The sequence below is a fragment of the Sus scrofa genome, unplaced genomic scaffold, assembly GCF_000003025.6.
Source record: "Sus scrofa isolate TJ Tabasco breed Duroc unplaced genomic scaffold, Sscrofa11.1 Contig1214, whole genome shotgun sequence".
Classification (NCBI taxonomy): domain Eukaryota; kingdom Metazoa; phylum Chordata; class Mammalia; order Artiodactyla; family Suidae; genus Sus; species Sus scrofa.
This window is the reverse complement of record NW_018084835.1, coordinates 48,716-68,568: the sequence shown is the minus strand read 5'-3', so window position 1 is coordinate 68,568 and position 19,853 is coordinate 48,716. Positions and strand designations below refer to the sequence as shown.

At 42.1% G+C, this 19,853-nt stretch overlaps 1 protein-coding gene and 1 long non-coding RNA gene across 2 annotated transcripts; one reads left to right on the top strand and one right to left on the bottom strand.

Annotated features, from left to right (window-relative positions):
- Positions 1-784: 784 nt before the first annotated feature.
- Positions 785-3,336, bottom strand: LOC110258097. Its single transcript, XR_002340982.1, has 3 exons — positions 2,869-3,336; positions 1,714-1,789; positions 785-920 (listed from the first exon to the last, which is right to left on the bottom strand). It is a non-coding gene; the product is annotated as an uncharacterized LOC110258097 (long non-coding RNA).
- A 7,906-nt stretch (positions 3,337-11,242) lies between these two features.
- Positions 11,243-17,614, top strand: LOC110258096 (coiled-coil domain-containing protein 30-like). The gene is made up of 2 exons (XM_021081257.1): positions 11,243-11,811; positions 16,656-17,614. The coding sequence occupies exons 1-2, from the start codon at positions 11,611-11,613 to the stop codon at positions 16,878-16,880; spliced, it is 426 nt and encodes a 141-aa protein (XP_020936916.1). The 5' UTR covers positions 11,243-11,610; the 3' UTR covers positions 16,881-17,614.
- Positions 17,615-19,853: the final 2,239 nt, after the last annotated feature.

Sequence of the window (19,853 nt, the reverse complement as noted above, 5' to 3'; positions counted from 1 at the left end):
AGATGTGGAAGAGTGACCTGGAGGTGAGTTCATGGAAGTCTAGATTGCTGATTTAGAGGAGGGGACAACCAGTTTGCAGGGTAGGTGAAAGCCAGTGCAAATGCCAAATCCCATCCTGATGAGCTGCAGGACTTTTCCATGAAACAGGGTCGGACACTGACGCAGCTTTTGCCACCTGCCCATGGTTTGGGGGGCCACTCCCTACCTGTTCTCCTTTTTGCGCTGCCTTCCTCATCCACACGCCCCTCCCTCTCTGCTAATACCAAGCACCTCCTCTCCTTTAGTAAATTTTTTATCACTTGTTCCCTTCATAAGGCACTGCAACCTGACTCTCAGGCCCCTGTCCTCCACCAAATACTGCGTATTCCATATCATCAATGCACAAGTTTGATTTAAAAACCTACATCTAACTAAAGTGTTTTCTCTTATTGATATAGAAAAAAATTAGTGTATGGAATTCCCTTTGTGGCACAGCAGGAATGAATCCGACTAGGAACCATGAGGTTGCAGGTTTGATCCCCAGCATCGCTCAGTGGGTTAAGGATCTGGTGTTGCTGTGGCTGTGGTGTAGGCCAGCAGCTGTAGCTCTGACTCAACACCTAGCCTGGGAACCTCATATGCCGAGTGTGTGGCCCTAAAAAGCAAAAACAAGCAAACAAACAAACAAGCCAGAGGAAATGAGTTGATGAAGTCACTGAATATACATTATTTTTTATTTTTATTTTTCCTGTTACAGTTGACTTACAGTGTTGTGTCAGTTTCTACTGTACAGCAGTGACCCAGTCATACATATACATACATGTTCTTTTTCTCACATTATCCTCCATCATGTCCCATCACAAGTGACTAGCTAGAGTTCCCTGGGCCATGTAGCAGGATCTCATTGCTTTGCACATACATTATGAAGTGAGATAGCTAATCTGTAGGAAAGAATAGAATGTTTAAAGTCAGTCAGAAAGTTTGGATCTCAGCTTTGCCACTTCCTGGCTATGTGAATGTGGGCAGTTCACTTAAGTTCTCTGGGCTGCGGTTTCAATAACACTATATGAGGTTGTGACAAGATTAAAGGTATACCATGTAGCACCTGTCCTATAAGATGTAACTTTAAAAAGATGCATTTTAAAATAGGTACTATAACTGATGCAGGAGTTGCTGAAGAACTTCTCTCTATCCAAGCTTTATATAAAGTTGGGATGTCTAGAAACTGCCTTTGAAACTATAAATGACAGATATTAAGAATACTAATGGCTCGTGACCATTCACAGCCACAGCCATGGCCAGTCCAGGGGTTGCTTTCTGCTGCCTGAGCATCTTGTCCAGAGTGATCCAGCGCCTGGGCTTGGTCTCCTTTGGGGCACATGAAGCCCAGTTCCTGGATGCCTTCAGGAAGGAGATCTTTGACAAGACAGACCAACATCGCTTCTGGAGTTCCCATTGTGGCTCAGAGGTTTAAGAACCCAACTAGTATCCATGAGGATTCGGGTTTGATCCCTGGCCTCACTCAGTGTGTTAAGGATCCGGCATTGCTGCAAGATGCAGTGTAGGTTGCAGATGTGGCTTAGGTCTGGCGTTGCTGTGACTGTGGTGTAGGCCGGCAGCTGTAGCTCTGATTCAACCCCTAGGCTGGGAACTTCCATATGCTTCCATTTTTTTCTCCTAAATATTGTCATCATCTCTTAATCAGGATTTGCAAAAGTTAAAGTCAGAACTTACATGCCTTTATAATGAAATTCAAAGTCTTCCAGGGGAAGCAGAAGACAGAGACCCTTTTTTAATGGCATATGACCTGCTACAAAGAGAGAATTCTGAATTAGAAACAAAGGTGTGACTGAATTATTATGTATTTAAGTGCTCAATATATAACATATCTTTTATGAAGATAAAAAGGAAACTAAGTGACATATTGGAAATTGAAGTTTCCTTTATTATTTTTTTCTAAGTTTCCTTTATTATTATAAAATAAATTGCCTTACAGTGTAGATTATAAATCAAGATGTATTTCAGGATAAACATTCATACCTCAGCCAATATTTCACTCGTAGGATTAATCTATGATTTTTTTTGCTTTAAATAAGCTTCCCAATGGCTTACTTTTTAGAGCACAAGTTGCGATATAAAAGGTGGACTTGGAGTTCCTGTCATGGCTCAGTGGTTATTGAATCCGAGTAGGAACCATGAGGTTGCATGTTCGATCTCTGCCCTCCCTCAGTGGGTTAAGAATCCAGCATTGCCCTGAGCTGTGGTGTAGATCACAGATGCAGCTCGGATCCTGGGTTGCTGTGGCTCTGATGTAGGCCAACAGCTGCAGCTCTGATTAGACCCCTAGCCTGGAAAGCTCCCTATATGCCAAGGGTGTGGCCCTAAAAAGAAAAAAAAAAAAAAAAAGGTGGACTTAGTTCCTGTCCTGGCTCATTAGTAATGAATGTGGTTAGTATCCATGAGGATGTTGGTTTGATCCCTGGCCTCACTCAGTGGGTTAAGGATCCAGCATTGCCTTGAGCTGTGATGTAGGTCACAGATGCAGCTCGGATCTTGCGTTGCTGTGGATGCAGTGTAGGCTGGCAGCTACAGCTCCAATTTGACCCCTAGCCTGGGAACTTCCATATGCTGAGGATGCAACCCTAAAAAGACCACCACCAACAACAAAAAAGCAAAAACAAAAGTTTACTTAAATGTCTTCACGTTCAAAATTTAGAATCAAAGCATCTTTCCAAATATGCTGAAAATTAGGCTCATACTTAGAATTAGGAAAATATTTAAATGTCCCAGCCCCAATCCATTCCCTAATATAAACATGGTGCTGCCTGACCAGGGTCAATCCAGCACTAAATGGAGAGGTTTCCAGGTGTGTAATTTCTAGAGTCCTACCTTTTAGGTTATCACCAACTCCTGGATGAAAATTCCCTTCCTTGATCATTCTCTTGATGTTGATAAGGCGACAGGAAGGAGCAAAGGCTTGAACACAGCAGTGAAAATGCCTGGACTTAAGTTTTAATGCCACGTGTGACGTGCAGGACCACATCAGGGCAATTCATCTCCCGGTCTAGGTATAGTGCCCCATCCACCCTTTTTACTGCTTTCGTAGGTGTTCTTTCATTTTATGTAAAGATACAAAGAAGAGTCTTCAAGGAAGGGAGTCTGTCGAAGAACAAAACAAAACAACAAAATCCTCCACAAATGTTTTGCCAAACCACATAGGAGAGCAGTGACTCCTAAAGTATCCGTTTGCCTCAGAATGACCTGTCAGACTTACTTAAAGTACAAATTCCCATTTTCCAGCCCAGACCACTGATTCTGAATCTCAGGAATGGGGTGGCAATGCGAGACTGCCTTTTTTTTTTTTTTTTTTTTGCTTTTTAGGGCCATACTCACGACATGTGGAGGTTCCCAGGCTAGGGGTCGAATTGGAGCTGTAGCTGCCGGCCTACACCACAGCCACTGCAACGAAGGATCCCAGCCGCATCTGTAACCTACATCACAGCTCATGGCAGCAGTGGATCCTGAACCCACTGAGTGAGGCCAGAGATGGAACCTGCGTCCTCATGGATATTAATCAGATTCATTTCCACTGAGCCACGATGGGAACTCCGAGACTGCCTTTTTAAACTCCAAGGAGATGCTCACATCCACTAAGGTTTTAGAATCACTACAATAATCTGGGAGCCTTTGCATGCTCAAGCGTTTCCAGACAAATAGGAGCAGACTGGAAGAAATATGTTCTCTGTAATGTTGATCTAATGTTCTTTCTAATGTTTTCTTTCTTGTAGCACCATATGAATTAATGAGTTACACTCAAAACTTGAGAACAAAAATATATGATAATGGTATAAAAGCTGTAATAGTGTATCACATCTTTTTTACTTATAAACAGAGAACAAAATCTTTAATAGGTCTTGAGAAGCCAATCCCAGAGACCAAAAATAGCTTCTTTAAAAAAAAAATGGACTTATGCACCATTATGCCTGTGGTAAAAATGGATTAGAGTGTATGTGTAACAACTGCAAATTGTTAAACTAAACTGGAATAAGACTTAGGTTTGGATGTCAGTTTCTATTACTTAGGCCAATAATTTTTTAAGCATTTAATGGAATCAATACACTTTTTTCACAGTCATGCATAAGCGTATGCAAAATAGAATATTTGTCTTTTCACTTAACATTGCAGGTCTTGAAGCTTTCACAAGAATTTGAACAATTAAATTGTATTACTTTAGGGAGAAAAACTGCAGATGCTAATTTAATTCCAAGTGAGAATATCTCTAAAGATCTTGTGTCTAAAGTTCTGGTTTTGGAAGTAGAGATTCAAAACCCAAAGGAAGAGAGAAAAGAACTCTGGTAAATTGAGAGAAAATCCCGTTACATTAATTATTCGGGGGAGGGGGTAGGGTACATTTTATTTGGCGTGATTATTATAAGAATTTGACATTCATTTTCAAATGATGCCCATATGTAAATTAGTCATGAGCATTCCCCAAAGATTTTGTTTTTTGATACGTAATTACATTTTTAAACTTTCGATCCTGCTGTTAAACGTACCTGTATGCTTTCCTGGTTTTAAAATACAAGATTATCAAAACCCATGATTCCTACCGGGCAGAGACAGTAATCTTCCTGATTTTTCTTTCTTACCTTTTTTCGGTATACATGTATGTGTTTTTTACATAATTAAGACTATACACAGAGGCTTTTATTTAACATTGCATCTGATCATTATTTAGAGAATGTGTTTTTTCTTTCTCTCTTTTCTTACTGTTGTTGTCAATCTTGCCCCCAACTCTTGTATTTTCTACTTTTCCACCAAATGTATCTTTCACAGAAACTTTTGAGACTTAGACCAATGCATTACTCTGTTGTGGCACAAATACTAATTGATGTAATCAAATTTTGCCTGACTAGGTATCAAAAGGGAACAATAGAGAGTTCCCTTTGTGGCTCAGTGGTTAACAAATCTAAGAACCACGAGGTTGCGTGTTCTATCCCTGGCCTCGCTCACTGGGTTAAGGGTCCAGCGTTGCCGTGAGCTGTGGTTTAGGTCGCAGACTCAGCTCGGATCTGGCATTGCTTTGGCTCTGCTGTAGACCAGTGGCTACAGCTCCGGTTTGACCCCTGGCCTGGGAATCTCCATATGCCGTGGGTGTGGCCCTAAAAAAAGACAAAAAAGACCAAAAAAAAAAAAAAAAAGGAAACAATAGATGCCAATTTTTGCTTATATAGCATACCAAAGGATACATCATCAGTGAACTGAGACAATATGGCCCAGGTGTAGCCAAACTTTTATCTTTGTAAATGCTCTAAAATAGAAGAGATTGTTTTGTGGGTTTGGGGCCCCTGAATTTTATACTCTCTTAAAAAGTTGTTTTAGGAGTTCCTGTCATGGCTCAGTGGAAACAAATCTGACTAGCATCCACGAGGATGCAGGTTCCATCCTTGGCCTCACTCAGTGGGTTAAGGATCAGGTGTTGCCATGAGCTGTCATGTAGGTCACAGATGAGGCTCGGATCTGAGGTTGCTGGGCTGTGGTGTAGGCAAGTGGCTATAGCTCCAGATCAACCCCTAGCCTGGGAACCCCCATATGCCGCAAGTGCAGCCCTAAAAAGACAAAAAAAAAAAAAGTGGTTTCAAGTTTCGCAGGAGCTCTCCAGGCCTTCTTGAGCCACCGCCCCCTTGCCCTGGTCAGAAACCCAGGTGTTGTTCATTATTCCTTTTTCTCCCTCACCTGCCCCATCCCATAAATGACAAATCTTATTCACAGAGCCTTGTGAATCTCTCTCGCATCCATTCCTCCTTTCCATCCCCACCACGCTGCTCTCGTCCTGTTGTTAAGCACATGGATCACTGCCATTATCTCTCAGTCTGTGGTTTTCCAGCCACACAGATTCCAAACAACTTTTCTAAGGCACACTCTTCCCTTTTGCCTCTGGGCTTTTCCCATCTTGTTAAGTCATCCAGCACCTTCTCCTGCAACATACACACACACGAGCAAGTATACACACACCCTGCCTTTACACTGCCTCCCTTGTGCCTACTCATCCATCAGGCCTCCTGGGACTTATGCCTAGTTTAATATACATCACTTGTTAACTTATCCTTATATCTCACAATATTGTAAGCTCTTTATGGGCAGGGATTATGTCCTATTGTAGCCCTCGTGCCTGCCGAAGAGGCACCCGGCTGCTTATTGAGTGATTTTTTGGAAAATCTTTGTAAGCTGTGTCTGCCCAAGGCCATACTAAAAGTTGGAAAAATGGAAAACTCCCTCACACTGGTTGTCTGCCTACACCTGTAGATCAAAATGCTGGATCATCTCCGTGAATGTGGCATGACTCATTTGTTTTTAAAGTTTATTTCTAAGAAAACGATAACGGCTCTTCTGCTGTAGAATTCAAGTTGAAAATCTTGCTTCCTGTACTTGCTTTACGGGTATTTTTTTCTTGCATATTCTATGACTACAATAAGCATTTTGAGAGTTTTGTATTATATTTGTGCCAAGTGCCGAATTAGGAGAAAGTAAGCAGAAGGAAAGTCCAGAGGAGGCCGCAAAGGAGGGCGCTTTTCCAGGAGGGGGACAGGAAGAGAAGGACTTGCAGCAGAACCGAGACGTGAAAGGGGAAGGAGAGCAGTTGACCTTGAAGCCTAAGGAAGTTGTGGGACTTAGGGAAGAGCTGAGCCCTGTGATTCAGAGCCTCCTTCCTTTTCAGAGCTTTAGAGGTAGCTCCAATGATGAAAGTGCCCTGGTAGGTGGCTCCATCTCCTCTAACCAGCTGTGGATAGAAGCTTTATTTTATACCATGACTAAAATGATATATTTGTTGAGCAATTTCATAACCAGGGCCTGAATGGTAGTAAAATAGCAACCACAATCTCAGCTAAGCCCAGTGGTTGGTGTGCTTTCTTATTTATAAAGTGTTCCTAGGCTCCATCAGGCTCAGCCGAAAAGGATGCTGACTGATTGTCAGCGTCTCTCTTGGGCAGGTGGGATAGGGAATGTTTTCTATTCCCGGAACCTGGCCTGCAGGTACAGCATGCTTTGTTTTGATGGGGAAGAGGCCCCCTACTTGGAATTGCTTTAAATACTAGAAATCTGCTTGCAGGAGAAATAAAGGGAGAGACTGCCATCCACACCTCAGTTCTTTTACCTCAATTTTGCAGGTTCCCTCTTGTACAGGTTAAGATTTCCCTAGGCACCCCTTTCTAGGAAATATTTTGAGACCCACAGCGGGAGGCTTTGTACTGGTAAGGAAACCAACCTCAAAAGACTGATAATATATCTTCGAGAAGTGCTTCAGGTATATGTTTAGAAAGCAAGGAAGGTGTTAGTAAAAGAAATCAAACATATCTGAAGAGAGGTTGCACAGAGTATGAAAACTAGGCCAGTAATAATAAATAAGGAAAATATATACCTGAAAGAAGATTCAGATACATTTGACTAAGGAGTCAGTGGATTTATTCAGAAGACCAAAAGGAAGTAGGACAGCAAATATTCAAAAAGAGGTTAATTTTGTGTCTCTCAGACAATCCCTTTATTGAACAGTGGGCCACTGTAGGAGACTTGGGCAGAGGCTGAACACCAATCACAAAAATGATAAAATCTTTGCTTATGAGAGTAAAATGATCACTGTGCTTTTAGAATAATAAAATTCAGAGTATGAGAAGTAATGCCCTGGTTAATTGATTAATTTTATCTGATTTACCTCTTCCCATTATTTGAAGAATCATTGAAGAGTCCTCGGGGTGGGAAGGTGAAAATGATGAAATATATAAAAATTCTATGGGAAATCGAGAGAAGAGCCATTCTGTGAAAGGACAAGTATATATATATACCACATAGCCACATAGCCAGTAACTTTGTTCCATAGTAATGACTTTGAATTATTGAAAGAAAGGTACATTATTCTTACTCACTTATGTAGCCCGTATTAACTACATATCTATGATGTGCCAGGCCCTGTTTTAAGGTACTTAAAACGGCAGTTAAACAAGGTAGATGTGGGCTTTCATGGGGAAATGACAGACTTGCATCTTGAAATTCTCGTTTCCCGAAACACTTAAACACTATTTCATCTGCTTCTTTAACCAAGCAAGGAAGAAAACACGTTTTAGACAGATTTTTTTTTTATGCTGTGTGCTCTGAAGTGGTGATTTCAGAACCTCTTTCTGTGCGTAGGGCTCTTTGATGTAGTGATGGCTGTAGGTGGTTCCATTTCCTGGTTCTGGTGTGCATGGTTTTTCGTCCTCACCTCTGTTGTCAGAACACAGCACTGGTACTTGGCTGCTATCCCTGTGTACCGTGTCTTTTAATCTCATAACGTGCCAAGGTGGGTGACTGCAGGCTGAGAGCAGATAGCAGGCTTTAAAGAATGCTTATAAATGGCAACACATAGAAAAGAACTCTGAAAAAATCTCTCATGAGTAAGTATGTAAGCTTTAGTACTCATAAGTATTTTGTCACATGATGTGTGGCTGCCGATGGCCTTTGCAGGCTTAATTTCTGCTGTTCAGCAGTATTCCAGGTGAGGCTTCAATAGCTGAATTCTAGATAGTACTTTCCCACTATTCTTGAAACAAGTTTGAATTACCGTTAATTATCTTAACGTTATCTGTTTGAAATGTAGGTTAGCATTTTGCATAACATTATTGAATGTTCGCTATGCTCTAGGCACTATACTAAATACCCTGTGGCTATGAAGCAATACAGTGAGGCAGGAATATTGCCACTTTATAGATGAGGAAACTGAGGCTTCGGAGAGGTTAAAGTAATTGGTCTAGTTAATGCTTTGTTGGTGGAACCTGGGTCTGTCTCATTTACAGCCTGATCTTTTTAACTGCTTTGTCATCTGCATTCCATTTACTGAGAAATGCAGAGAAAGCATGTAGTTCTTGGAGTCTCTGGTTTCTCTTGGATTCGGCATTGGTACTGCTGTGGCTCCGGGTTTGATCACTGGCCCAGGAATCTCTACATACCATGAGCACAGCCAGAAACAAACAAACAAAACACCTGATAAAACTTAAGAAAAAAAAAAGAAACAAAAAAAGAAACAGAAAGAAAGGAAGGCAGGCAGGAAGGAAGGCAGTTCTCATGTCAGGATAATTTTCTAAGGAGGCTGACAAGCTGCCTCCCAAGAGCCCTCCCAGTGTGTCTGTCATAGATTTTCTTGGTGAACTTTTTGGGGGTCTGGCCCTTAGGCTCGCAGGCTCCAAAGCTTTGATTTACTAGCCCCCTAGAATAGTCTTGGGAATACATCTACATTAAACCACACATTCAAGACTCTTCAGTAAAATCAGAATGTCAGTTATTTGGTCTTCTATAGTAATTAATATCACCTGAACATGCTAAGATGCACAGTGCGTTTACCAGGAGAGAGCTAAGAAACACAAGTCAAAATCTGCATGACGGTCGATGATCACAGAGTGTGACAGCCTGTTGCACCCATGTTGACCTGACGAGAATATCCAAAGTCAGCAGGTCTCTTACTCTTTCTGCAATAGGAGCAAAATCATGTCAGTATATGAACGTGGGGCCACTATATGCACTTGGTTCATATTAAATTTGTCTTTTATCACAATAATATTTTAAATATTAAGTTAGTTTTTAAGCCTATAAATTTAAGATAATAACTTCTTTCATTTTAATTATTGAAGAATTCTTAAGGAGTTCCCATCGTAGCTCAGTGGTTAACGAATCTGACTGGGAACCATGAGGTTGCGGGTTTGATCCCTGGCCTTGTTCAGTGGGTTAAGGATCCCGCTTTGCTGTGGCTGTGGCTGTGGCTGGTGGTACAGCTCTGATTCGACCCCTAGCCTGGGAACCTCCATATGCTGTGGGAGCAGCCCAAGAAATGGCAAAAAGACAAAAAAAAAAAAAAGAGTCCTTAAGATGGAAATTATGTTATCTATTACTTGCTCTTATGCCTGAAATTTGCAGTTGAGTAAACTGAGACTCAGGATGACTGCCTTAATAAACCTGATAAATGGCCCAAAAAGGATCCTGTGTACTCTGCTTTGTGCTCTGATCTGGTTCCTAGTAGCCTGTATGTCTTCACACCTCTGCGGTAACTTCCATGAGGGAAGTAGTTTACACGGTAGGAAAAAAAGAGACTCTTTGCATTGACAGCTTGACTGGTGAACTGGTAGCTTCTTTAATAGTTGCTTTTCTTGAAAAGTAATTTACATTTCTACACTGGCAAAGTGACTTCATTGGAAAATGTAGGCAGAAAGAACTACCATTCTGACTTTTCTCACCTTCGAAACAGGCTAAAAACTTCTGTACCTTTGTCTCATTGGTATAAATGGGGGCTTCTCTGTAGATCTGTTTGGGTGTGTGAAATGGCTGTATAGACTTGTGCTTATTCACAGTTAAAAAGTTTCTCTATAACGGTTAAAGAAGAAGCTAGAGAGTTGATCAAGACTTTCCAGACCCGAGGAGGAGTCTTGTCCTCAAATGGAAGCAGACAAAGGAGGGAGAGTCAGAGAGGCTCAGCAGTGATGGTAATATTTTGGAATATGCTTACTATGTATTTTTAGGCATCGTGCTCAGTGCTTACATGGCTTATCTTACGTACCCTTTACTCTATCCAGTAGTTATCATTATTATTTCCATTTTAAGATGAGAAAAATGAAACACAGAAAGGTGAGGTAATTTTTCCAAGATCACCCAATTAAGTAAGTGACAGATTCAGAACAGAAACCCAGATGTATCTAATTCCAAAGCTAGGGCTCTTAAGAAGTGTAACAAAATTACATTCAAGAATTTTCTGTAGGGATCTTAGACACTTTCACATTGGGTTTAGATGGCCTGTCTGACAAAACCAAGATAGGAATTGAAGGGCTAGCAGGGCTCGGGGAATTCTCTGTGGCAGTTCTGTTGTAAGCAAGATAAATTAGAGTAATGACGGGGGCTTTTGAGAAAGTCATGGACAGGAAGCACCTGGACCAGGACTCAGGAAACTCAAAGTGTCTCGTCTGTTGAAGTGGATAAGGTTGAATGCTTTATCTACTCAGCACACCTGTGTATGCCTACCTTTTAGAAAATCTAACTCCTTCTTGGGTCCTGGTAGCTTCATTGCGCTGGAGAGACTTGGCAGGAAATTGTGCTGCTAAGTCACTAAGGAATCCTCAGGTAGGGAAGGGAAAGTGATGAGGGAGGCTGGGAATTTAATATCACTGGCTAAACAGTCCCTTTACCTTTGCCTACAGACACCACCCACACCCACACTCACCCAAAACCCCCCCACACCCCCACACAGACACACACACACATGCCAGGTACACATTTACATTCCACTTCTTCACATATTGACTCTTTGAACACTCTGCTTAAAGCCCATATTACTCTAAAACTGTCCATACGTCACTGATATGAAAAACAAGAAAGTTAATTTTCTGTGCTCAACTGCTGCTGTTCACATAATGTCTTCAGTATTCTCTCTCCACTGTAACAGGAGAGAAAATATATATAACACCATAAACATGTACAACCTGCCGTAAAGGTGAAAGAGGGATTGGTTGTAACTAAGCTAACTCCAAAAAATGTGCATGGGAATAATCACTCTCTTGCAGCCGGAACGCATGTTTTGTCAACATTCTTTCAAAGTGCCCATGTGTCGCTTGTAAAATGTTTGCTTTAGTATCGATCATCTGGAGACAAAACAAAGCCCCAGCCGCAAGCAAGAGGAACTACAACAAACAACTTCACCAGGATTTGCACGGGCTCCAGGTTCTGTGTAGCTCAACAGAAAAAGAGATTCCCTATGAGCGAGGAAAGAACTTGGACTTAAAGCAGCACAACAGCTTACTGCAGGGAGAAAGCCTTAAGGTAAGCCAGTGGGCATGCCCTTTCCTGAGATGCCTTATTTGAGCCAGGGATAAAAGACTCAAAATTCCTCAGTCAGATCATTCATTAGAGTCCCCAAAATGAGTAGAGAGTGTGAGACATCTGGTGGGTCCCTCCTTTAATTTCTCCCTCTGCCAAGTCGAGAAATCACAGCTCAGTGATTTGCTCCCACATGGAGGCGTGTGCTGTCAACCTATAAATGTAAAAAGTTTTTGTTTTTTTTTGTCTTTTTAGGGCCCCACCTGTGGCGTATGGAGGTTCCCAGGCTAGGGGTCCACTCGGAGCTGTAGCCGCCGGCCTACACCACAGCCACAGCAACGCTAGATCCAAGCTGCATCTGTGACCTACACCACAGCTCACAGCTACGCCGGATCCTTAACCCACTGAGCGAGGCCAGGGATCAAACCCATGTCCTCATGGATGCTAGTCAGGTTCGTTAACCACTGAGCCACAATGGGAACTCCAAATGTAAAAAGTTTTGAAGTTATTCAGTAATTTGAAATCATTACCAAGAACTTTCAGCACTTAACTAAATTTCAGTGACCTGAGCCAGATATATGGGAGTATTGCCCTCATTCTCGCTCTGGAAAGATTCATCCGTCTTAGATGCATTCATTGTTATTGGCAGATGAAATATCAACTGCGCCAAGGTACAAAGCCTGAGAGAGCAAAGCTGCTCTTCCTGGCAGGAGAGCATCAGAGCATCAACAAGTTAGGGAAACATCCCCTAAACATGCTTATTTTAAAATAATCTATGTAAGAGTTTCTTTGTGGTTCATCAGGTTAAGGATCCAGTTTTGTCACTGCTGCGACTCGGGTGGCTGCTGTGGCACAAGTTTACAAACCACGTGAATGTTCCAACTGAAACACCATGTGGAATTGTACTTTCTTTTAATGTGGTTCAATTCTGTAAACATATATTAGGAACCTAGTTTTTATAAACCCTGCTCTAAGGTTCTGGAATTTAACTCAACAAATACTTATCAGTCCTATACTAGGCAGACAATCTCCTCAATACTGAGAGTTTAAACAAAACAGATACAATCAGCAAACTTTGGCCTATGGGTCAAATCCTGCCTTCTATTTTTTTTTTTTTTAATGGCCACGCTTGCTAGACAATCAAATTGGAACTGCAGCTGTAGGCCTGTGCCACAGCCACAGCAGCACCAGATCTAAGCCACATCTTCAACCTCCTTGGAAGCTTGTGGCAGTGCTGGATCCTTAACCCTCTGAGAGAGGCCAGGGATCGAACCCACATCCTCACAGAAACAATGCTGGGTTCTTAACCTGCTGAGCCACAATAGGAACTCCTATTTTTGTAAATAAAGTTTTATCGACACACAGCCATACCTGTTTGTTTACATCTTGTTGATGCTGCTTTTGCACCGCAGCAGAGACCATATGGCCCACAAAGGCTACAGTATTTACTATCTGGCCCTTTAGAGGTAAAGTTTGCCACCCCTGGTATAGCAGGATCAATGACCTTATTCAAGAAGTGACATAAAAATGGATTAAGAAAGGTCTCTACATTTTACGAGCTCACAGTCTAATAGGGGCGATATAGAGAAAAACAAATAGTCATTTATCTCAAACTCTAAGGGAAGCCCTTCTAGGCAGTTGCAGCATTCCTGGATTCTTCGGATAAACTTTTTCCCTCTGCTCACCCTTCATGATTTTTTGAATATTGAACATATTCCCTCAAGTCTTTGTAGATTTTTTGGGGGGCGGGGGGGAAGGTAGTTCCTGGGTCAAGGATCAAATCCAAGCTGCAGCAGTGACCTGAGCTGCTGCAGAGACAACGAGAGATCCCAACCCCCTGTGCCACAGCGGGAGGTCCGAGCCTTTGCAGTTTTAAATGAAATTCCAAATCTTTCTCACATCTCCTTTTAGGACAGGCTTTTACCTTTCCCTTTGAACACCTTTCTTAGATCACTTTAACTGTCCACTCTGAGCATCCTCTGGCAATACCTGATCTTCATCAAGGTACAGTGACCAGGATGGCAGCAGATCATGATATCTTATATGTGGTTGGCACCATATAAACATTTGTTGAATTAACGAACAAGTCCTTAAGGGGTGGGTAAATGATAACTTGATAAAAGGAGAAGATATGTTTTGTTCTGTTGTGACTCTACTTGGTGGTGAGGTAAACCATTGGCCGTTTCAGGAAAGTAACATCAGTGTTTGGACTGACCCCCTAGGCCAGGCGCCTCGGCAGAGTCAGGTGCCATCACCAACTGCCTTAGAGTGGCAGTGTGTCCTCTTCACCTTTTATGAACCACTCAGCCCTGAAGGGCCATCATCTTCTGGGTGACATAACAGTTCAAGCTGGCAGAGCTTGTTAGCTTTTGTGGAGTCAGAATTTAAACCCAGGTCTGTTGCTCTCTTTCCTATAGAGTTATCTTTCCATATTAATCTTCTCCTCAATTTGGGAAATTTTTTTTAAGGGCCTTACCTGCAGCATAGGGAACTTCCCAGGCTCGGGATCAAATCGGAGCTACAGCTGCTGGCCTAACGCCACAGCCACAGCAATGCCAGATCTAAGCCGCGTCTGTGACTTACACGGCAACTCACAACAACACTGGATCCTTAACCCACTGAGCAAGGCCAGGGATGGAATCCCCATCCTCGTGGACACTAGTCGGGTTCGTTACTACTGAGCCACAACGGGAACTCCAATTGGGGGCTATTTTGGAACCTCATCTTTGCACACTGGGAGCTGACTTTTTAAAATCCACTCAGAGATGATCAAACTCTGGGTCTCTGGCTAATGTTAGGCGCACTTATAAGACTGGTTAAGAAACACGAATCCTACTTTGTGGCTTTTAAACCATTTATTGTGAAGCATTCAGAAAGTACATAAAACATAAATTTATGGTTCAAGGAATTGTTGTACAGTGATTACCCATGTAACCACCACTAGGGAAAGAAATCACGCATGGCCTGGGTACCACCAACCCCTGCAGATCTCTTTCCCATCAAAATCCCATCTCCTTCCATCTTAGCAGGAACCACTCATTTAAGTAATTACTCTCTTGCTTTACTTTATAGTTTCATCACCTATGTATGAATCCCACACAGCATAGTTCAGTTTTGCCTGTTTTTGAATATTTTACAAATATAATCAAAATACACACCTTCTGTCTTCTGAACAATCTACACTTGATCTTAGCCAAAAGGCCAAGAAGCGATCTTCTGAACAATCTAATTTGGGAGTTCCCATCTTGGTGAAGCGGAACTGAATCCAACTAGGAACATTGAGGTTGCGGGTTCAATCCCTGGCTTTGCTCAGTAGGTTAAGGATCCAGCGTTGCCGTGAGCTGTGGTGTAGGTCGCAGACGTGGCTCAGATCCCGAGTTGCTGTGCTGGCCTAGGCCAGCAGCTATAGCTCCAATTAGACCCCTAGCCTGGGAACCTCCATATGCTGTGGGTGTGGCCCTAAAAAGACAAAAGACAAAAAAAAACCCAAAAAAACAAAAACAACCTACTTTGTTTGGAAGCTTCATCCATGTTGTGATGTGTGACCATTGTTTGTTCTTTTTTTTTTAGCAGTAGAGTATTCCACTGTGAGAAAATATTACAATTTATGTATTTTTTTATGATTTATGGGCATCTTGCATGTTTCTGGTTCAGAATATAAAGAAGAGTGCTATAGGCTTGCAGAGCTTGAGGCCGAGAGCAGTTCTGCCACCACCAACGCTGAGACACTGTACTGAAATCTCTTCCTGGTCCTTAAACGTCCCAACCTGAAGCTGAAGAAGCCATCCTAGATGCACACATCATTGGCCGTGGCAGTGTTTGCCCCAGTGTTGTTTCATTTCGTCATTACCAGCACTGCCAAAATGCTGGGCACTGTGTCTAAGAGACCAATGACCACAGGTCTCAGAGACCTTTAGCTTTCTTGGTCTGTGGGGCAAGTGGATAATATATATGAAGCCTGTGTCCCCGTTCCATGTACAATAAGTTTAATTTTCACAGTCCTGAACCAACTCAGTGTGCCAAAGCCCCAACACTCAGTCTCTTCTTCTCTTTGATTTCTTTGTTTTGGCCTCTACTCGTTGTAAACTCTTAAATAGGAACCAGCATGACAGGAGACCCGTGGAAGCAAGAGGAATGACAAGATAATTTTAATCTCACAAAGGCCAGATCCTTCAAAGCCAGGCACGCTGCTGGGATACGTTCCCTGAGTGATGGCAAAGCCACTCAGAGATCTAAGGAGCAGGGGGTGAGGTAGTGCCATGTGTGTTTTTAAAGGAACACTGTGGTTGCAGTGTGGAGAGCAGATTAGAAGGGAAGGCATCTGACAGTCCAATAGTAGTGTTAGAGCTGGTGCTCTGGAATAGTCTCCCCAAGAAACCAAGAAGTGACAGCAGAGGTTAGTAACCGGGAGGGGATGACGTCACAGGCTCCAAGGGGAGAACTTTTGGAGATGGAAGGCGTGACTGCTGCTCACAGATCAGGTGTCCACTGGACTTAAATTCTGGCCTTGGGGAGGTCAGTCGTGCCTTTGGCAAAAACAGTGTCAGGAAGTAGGAATGAAAGCCAGCTTGAAGTAGACTGGGGAAAAAAAGAGGATAGAAACCATTTAGACTGTGCACGTATAGCAACTCATAGGAAAATTCCTTCGTCCAGCCACTGTCTGGCTATAGCTAGACCTTGGCAAACCTTACCAGCCCAGAGCAGCTGTAGAGAGGTAGGCAGCCACGTGACGCTGGTATTTGTCAGCTCTTGGGGGACTCCACTCCTTCGCAAGCTGCTTATTCTGGCTCACGTTCACCTTCATCCTGTGCTTGTTTTTGTCACTTTTATCTATGCCCCATCTCTAGATCAAAACTGAACTAAAGCACGCCCAGCAGAAGTTATTGGACAGCGCAAAAATGTGCTCTTCACTCACAGCTGAGTGGAAGCACTGTCAGCAGACAATCAAAGAAATGGAGCTGGAAGTCCTTACACAGGCTCAGAGCGGTAAATCACTGAGCAGCCTCAAGGAAGAGCTGGCTCGGGAGAAATCTAACATTGCTGCAGCAGAGGAAAAGGTGATTATTCAATAAACAGCACATCTGGGATACTGTGACCGAAATACCATTTCCCTAAGGATTTTAAGAAATAGGTACAGTGCAAACTTGATAGCATTCCAGGGGTTTAGTTTTTGTTTTTTTACCCTCCCACACTTTCCTCTCTTTTGACGCCACCTGCTCCAAGAGCTCCAGTAAATCTGGTGTGTTTTTTAAGACTACATTAACTCAAAAAGGTAAGTTTCATTAAAGCTATAGTATAAACTTAAAGAGCTCACTGAGGCCAAATGAGTTTCAAATTGTAAAGGGCTTATTCTCTCATTTGGATTGACTTATTTTTATTTCATAACTTTTGGAGGGATGGATGTTGTGAAATGAACCATTTGAAATATAGTTCCTGAATGCGTTTTGGGGCCACACCTGTGGCATGTGGAAGTTCCTGGGCCAGGGATCGAGCCTGTACCACAGCAGTGACAAGGCAGTATCCTTAACCAGCTGAGCAACCGGGGAACTCCCTGCCCCTGCATTTTAGGCTGCCTAACACCAGGTGGCAGTAGTATGTAACACTTGCACATTTTGATCTGCGGGTTTGCCTGAGAGTCAAATATTACATAAAAATTATTTCATCGCATTATGTAAAGATAAAACAAACATTAAAATTAGATGATAGCAATCTGGCTTAAGTGCAAAAACCTGATTTTGAGCTAAAGAAGCCAGCACAAAAAAAAAAACATGAAAAGATGCTCAATATCCCTAATTATTAGAGAAATGCAAATCAAAATTAAAATGAGGATATCATCTCACACAAGTCAGAATGGCCACCATCAAAATGTCTACAAACAGTATATGCTGGAGAGAGTGTGGGAAAAAAAGGGAACCCTCCTTCACTGTTGGTGGGAATGTAAATCAGTACAACCACTATGAAGAACAATATGGAGCTTCCTTAAAAAACTAAAAATACGAGTTCCCTTCATGGTTCAGTTGTTAACAAACCTGACTAGCATCCATGAGGACAAGGGTTCAATCCCTGGCCTCACTCAGTGTGTTAAGAATCTGGCGTTGCTGTGAGCCATGGTGTAGGTCGCAGACTCAGCACAGATCCCACATTGCTGTGGCTCTGGCATACACCAATGGCTACAGCTCTGATGGGACCCCTAGCCTGGGAACTTCCATATGCCATGGGTGCAGCCCTAAAAAGACAAAAAAAAATCCTGAAAATGGACTACCATAACGTCCAGCAATCCCACTCCTGGGCATATATCTGCATAAAACTGTAATTTGAAAAGATACATGCATTCTTTGTTCATGGCAACACTGTTGACAGTAGCCAAGACATAGAAGCAACTTAAATGTCCATCGACTGAGGTCCATCGACCGAGAAATGGATAAAGATGTGGTACATTTATACAATGGAATATTACTCGGTCATAAAAAAGAATAAAATAATGCTATTTGCAGCAACATCAATGGACCTAGAGATTATCATACTAAGTAAGACAGAAAAAGAAAGACAAATACCATATGATATCAATTATATGTGGAATATTAAAAAAAGTGATACAAGCGAACTTACTTACAAAACAGAAACAGACTCAAAGATTTCGAAAACAGGAGTCCCCGTCATGGCTTAGCAGTTAACAAATCTGACTAAGAACCATTAGATCCCAATGGCTATGGCTCCAATTGACCCCCTAGTCTGGGAACCTCCATGTGCCACGAGAGCAGCCCAAGAAATGGCAAAAAGGCAAAAAAAAAAAAAAAAAAAGACTTCAAAAACAAACCTATGGTTACCAAAGTGGAGAAGGGCAGGGGGGATAAATTTAGAAGTTTAGGGTTAACATGTCTGCACTGTTATGTGTAAGAGATAATCAACAAAGACCTACTGTATAGCACAGGGAACTCCGTTCGATATTCTAAAATAACTTGTATAGGAAAAGAATCTGAATAAGAATGGAAATATGTGGAGTTCCCGTCATGGCACAGTGGTTAACCAGTCCGACTAGGAACCATGAGGACATGGGTTCAATTCCTGACCTCACTCAGTGAATTAAGGATCCGGCGTTACCATGAGCTGTGGTCTAAGTCCCAGATGCAGCTCAGATATGGCATTGCTGTGGCTGTGGTGTTGGTGTGGCTGTGGTGTAGGCTGGTGGCTGCAGCTCCAATTAGACCCCTAGCCTTGGATCTCATGCCATGGGTGGGGCCCTAGAAAAGACAGAAAGACAAAAAATAAATAAATAAATAAATAAAAATAATAAAAAATTAAAATAATTCCATTTTAAAAAAGAATGGAAATATGTATATATATACATATATGACTGAATCACTTTGCTTAATACCTGAAACTAACACAATATTGTAAATCAAATATAACATAAAATAAAAATTAAATATAAAATTTAAAATAATAATTATGGATTTATTTTTTTGCTTTGTTTTTTGTTTTTTTGTTTGTTTTTGGGTTTTTTTTTTGTCTTTTTTAGGGCCACACCTGTGGCATATGGAGGTTCCCAGGCTAGGGGACAAATTAGAGCTACAGCTGCTGTTAAAAACAGTTTTGGAGTTGTTTATTCCAATACATGTCAAGATGTTACAACTTGGTACCTTTGTCACACAGGGAATATGGAGCTCGATGTAGGTACTATAGCTGTGTGTGTGTGTGTGTGTGTGCCTTTTAAGGCTGCACCTGCAGCATATGGAGGTTCCCAGGCTAGGGGTCGAGTCGGAGCTGTAGCCGCCAGCCTATGCCAGAGCCATAGCAATAGCAGATCCGAGCTGCCTCTGTGACCTATACCACAGCTCACAGCAATGCTGGATCCTTAACCCACTGAGTGAGGCCAGGGATCGAACCTCTGTCCTCATGAATACTAGTCAGATTTGCTTCTGCTGAGCCACAACGGGAACTCCTAATTACGGTTTTAAATAAAGAAGCCAGCAAAGAAGAGTTCATACTATGTATTTTCGTTTATCTGAGGCTCAAGAATAAACAAAACTAACCTATGGTGATAA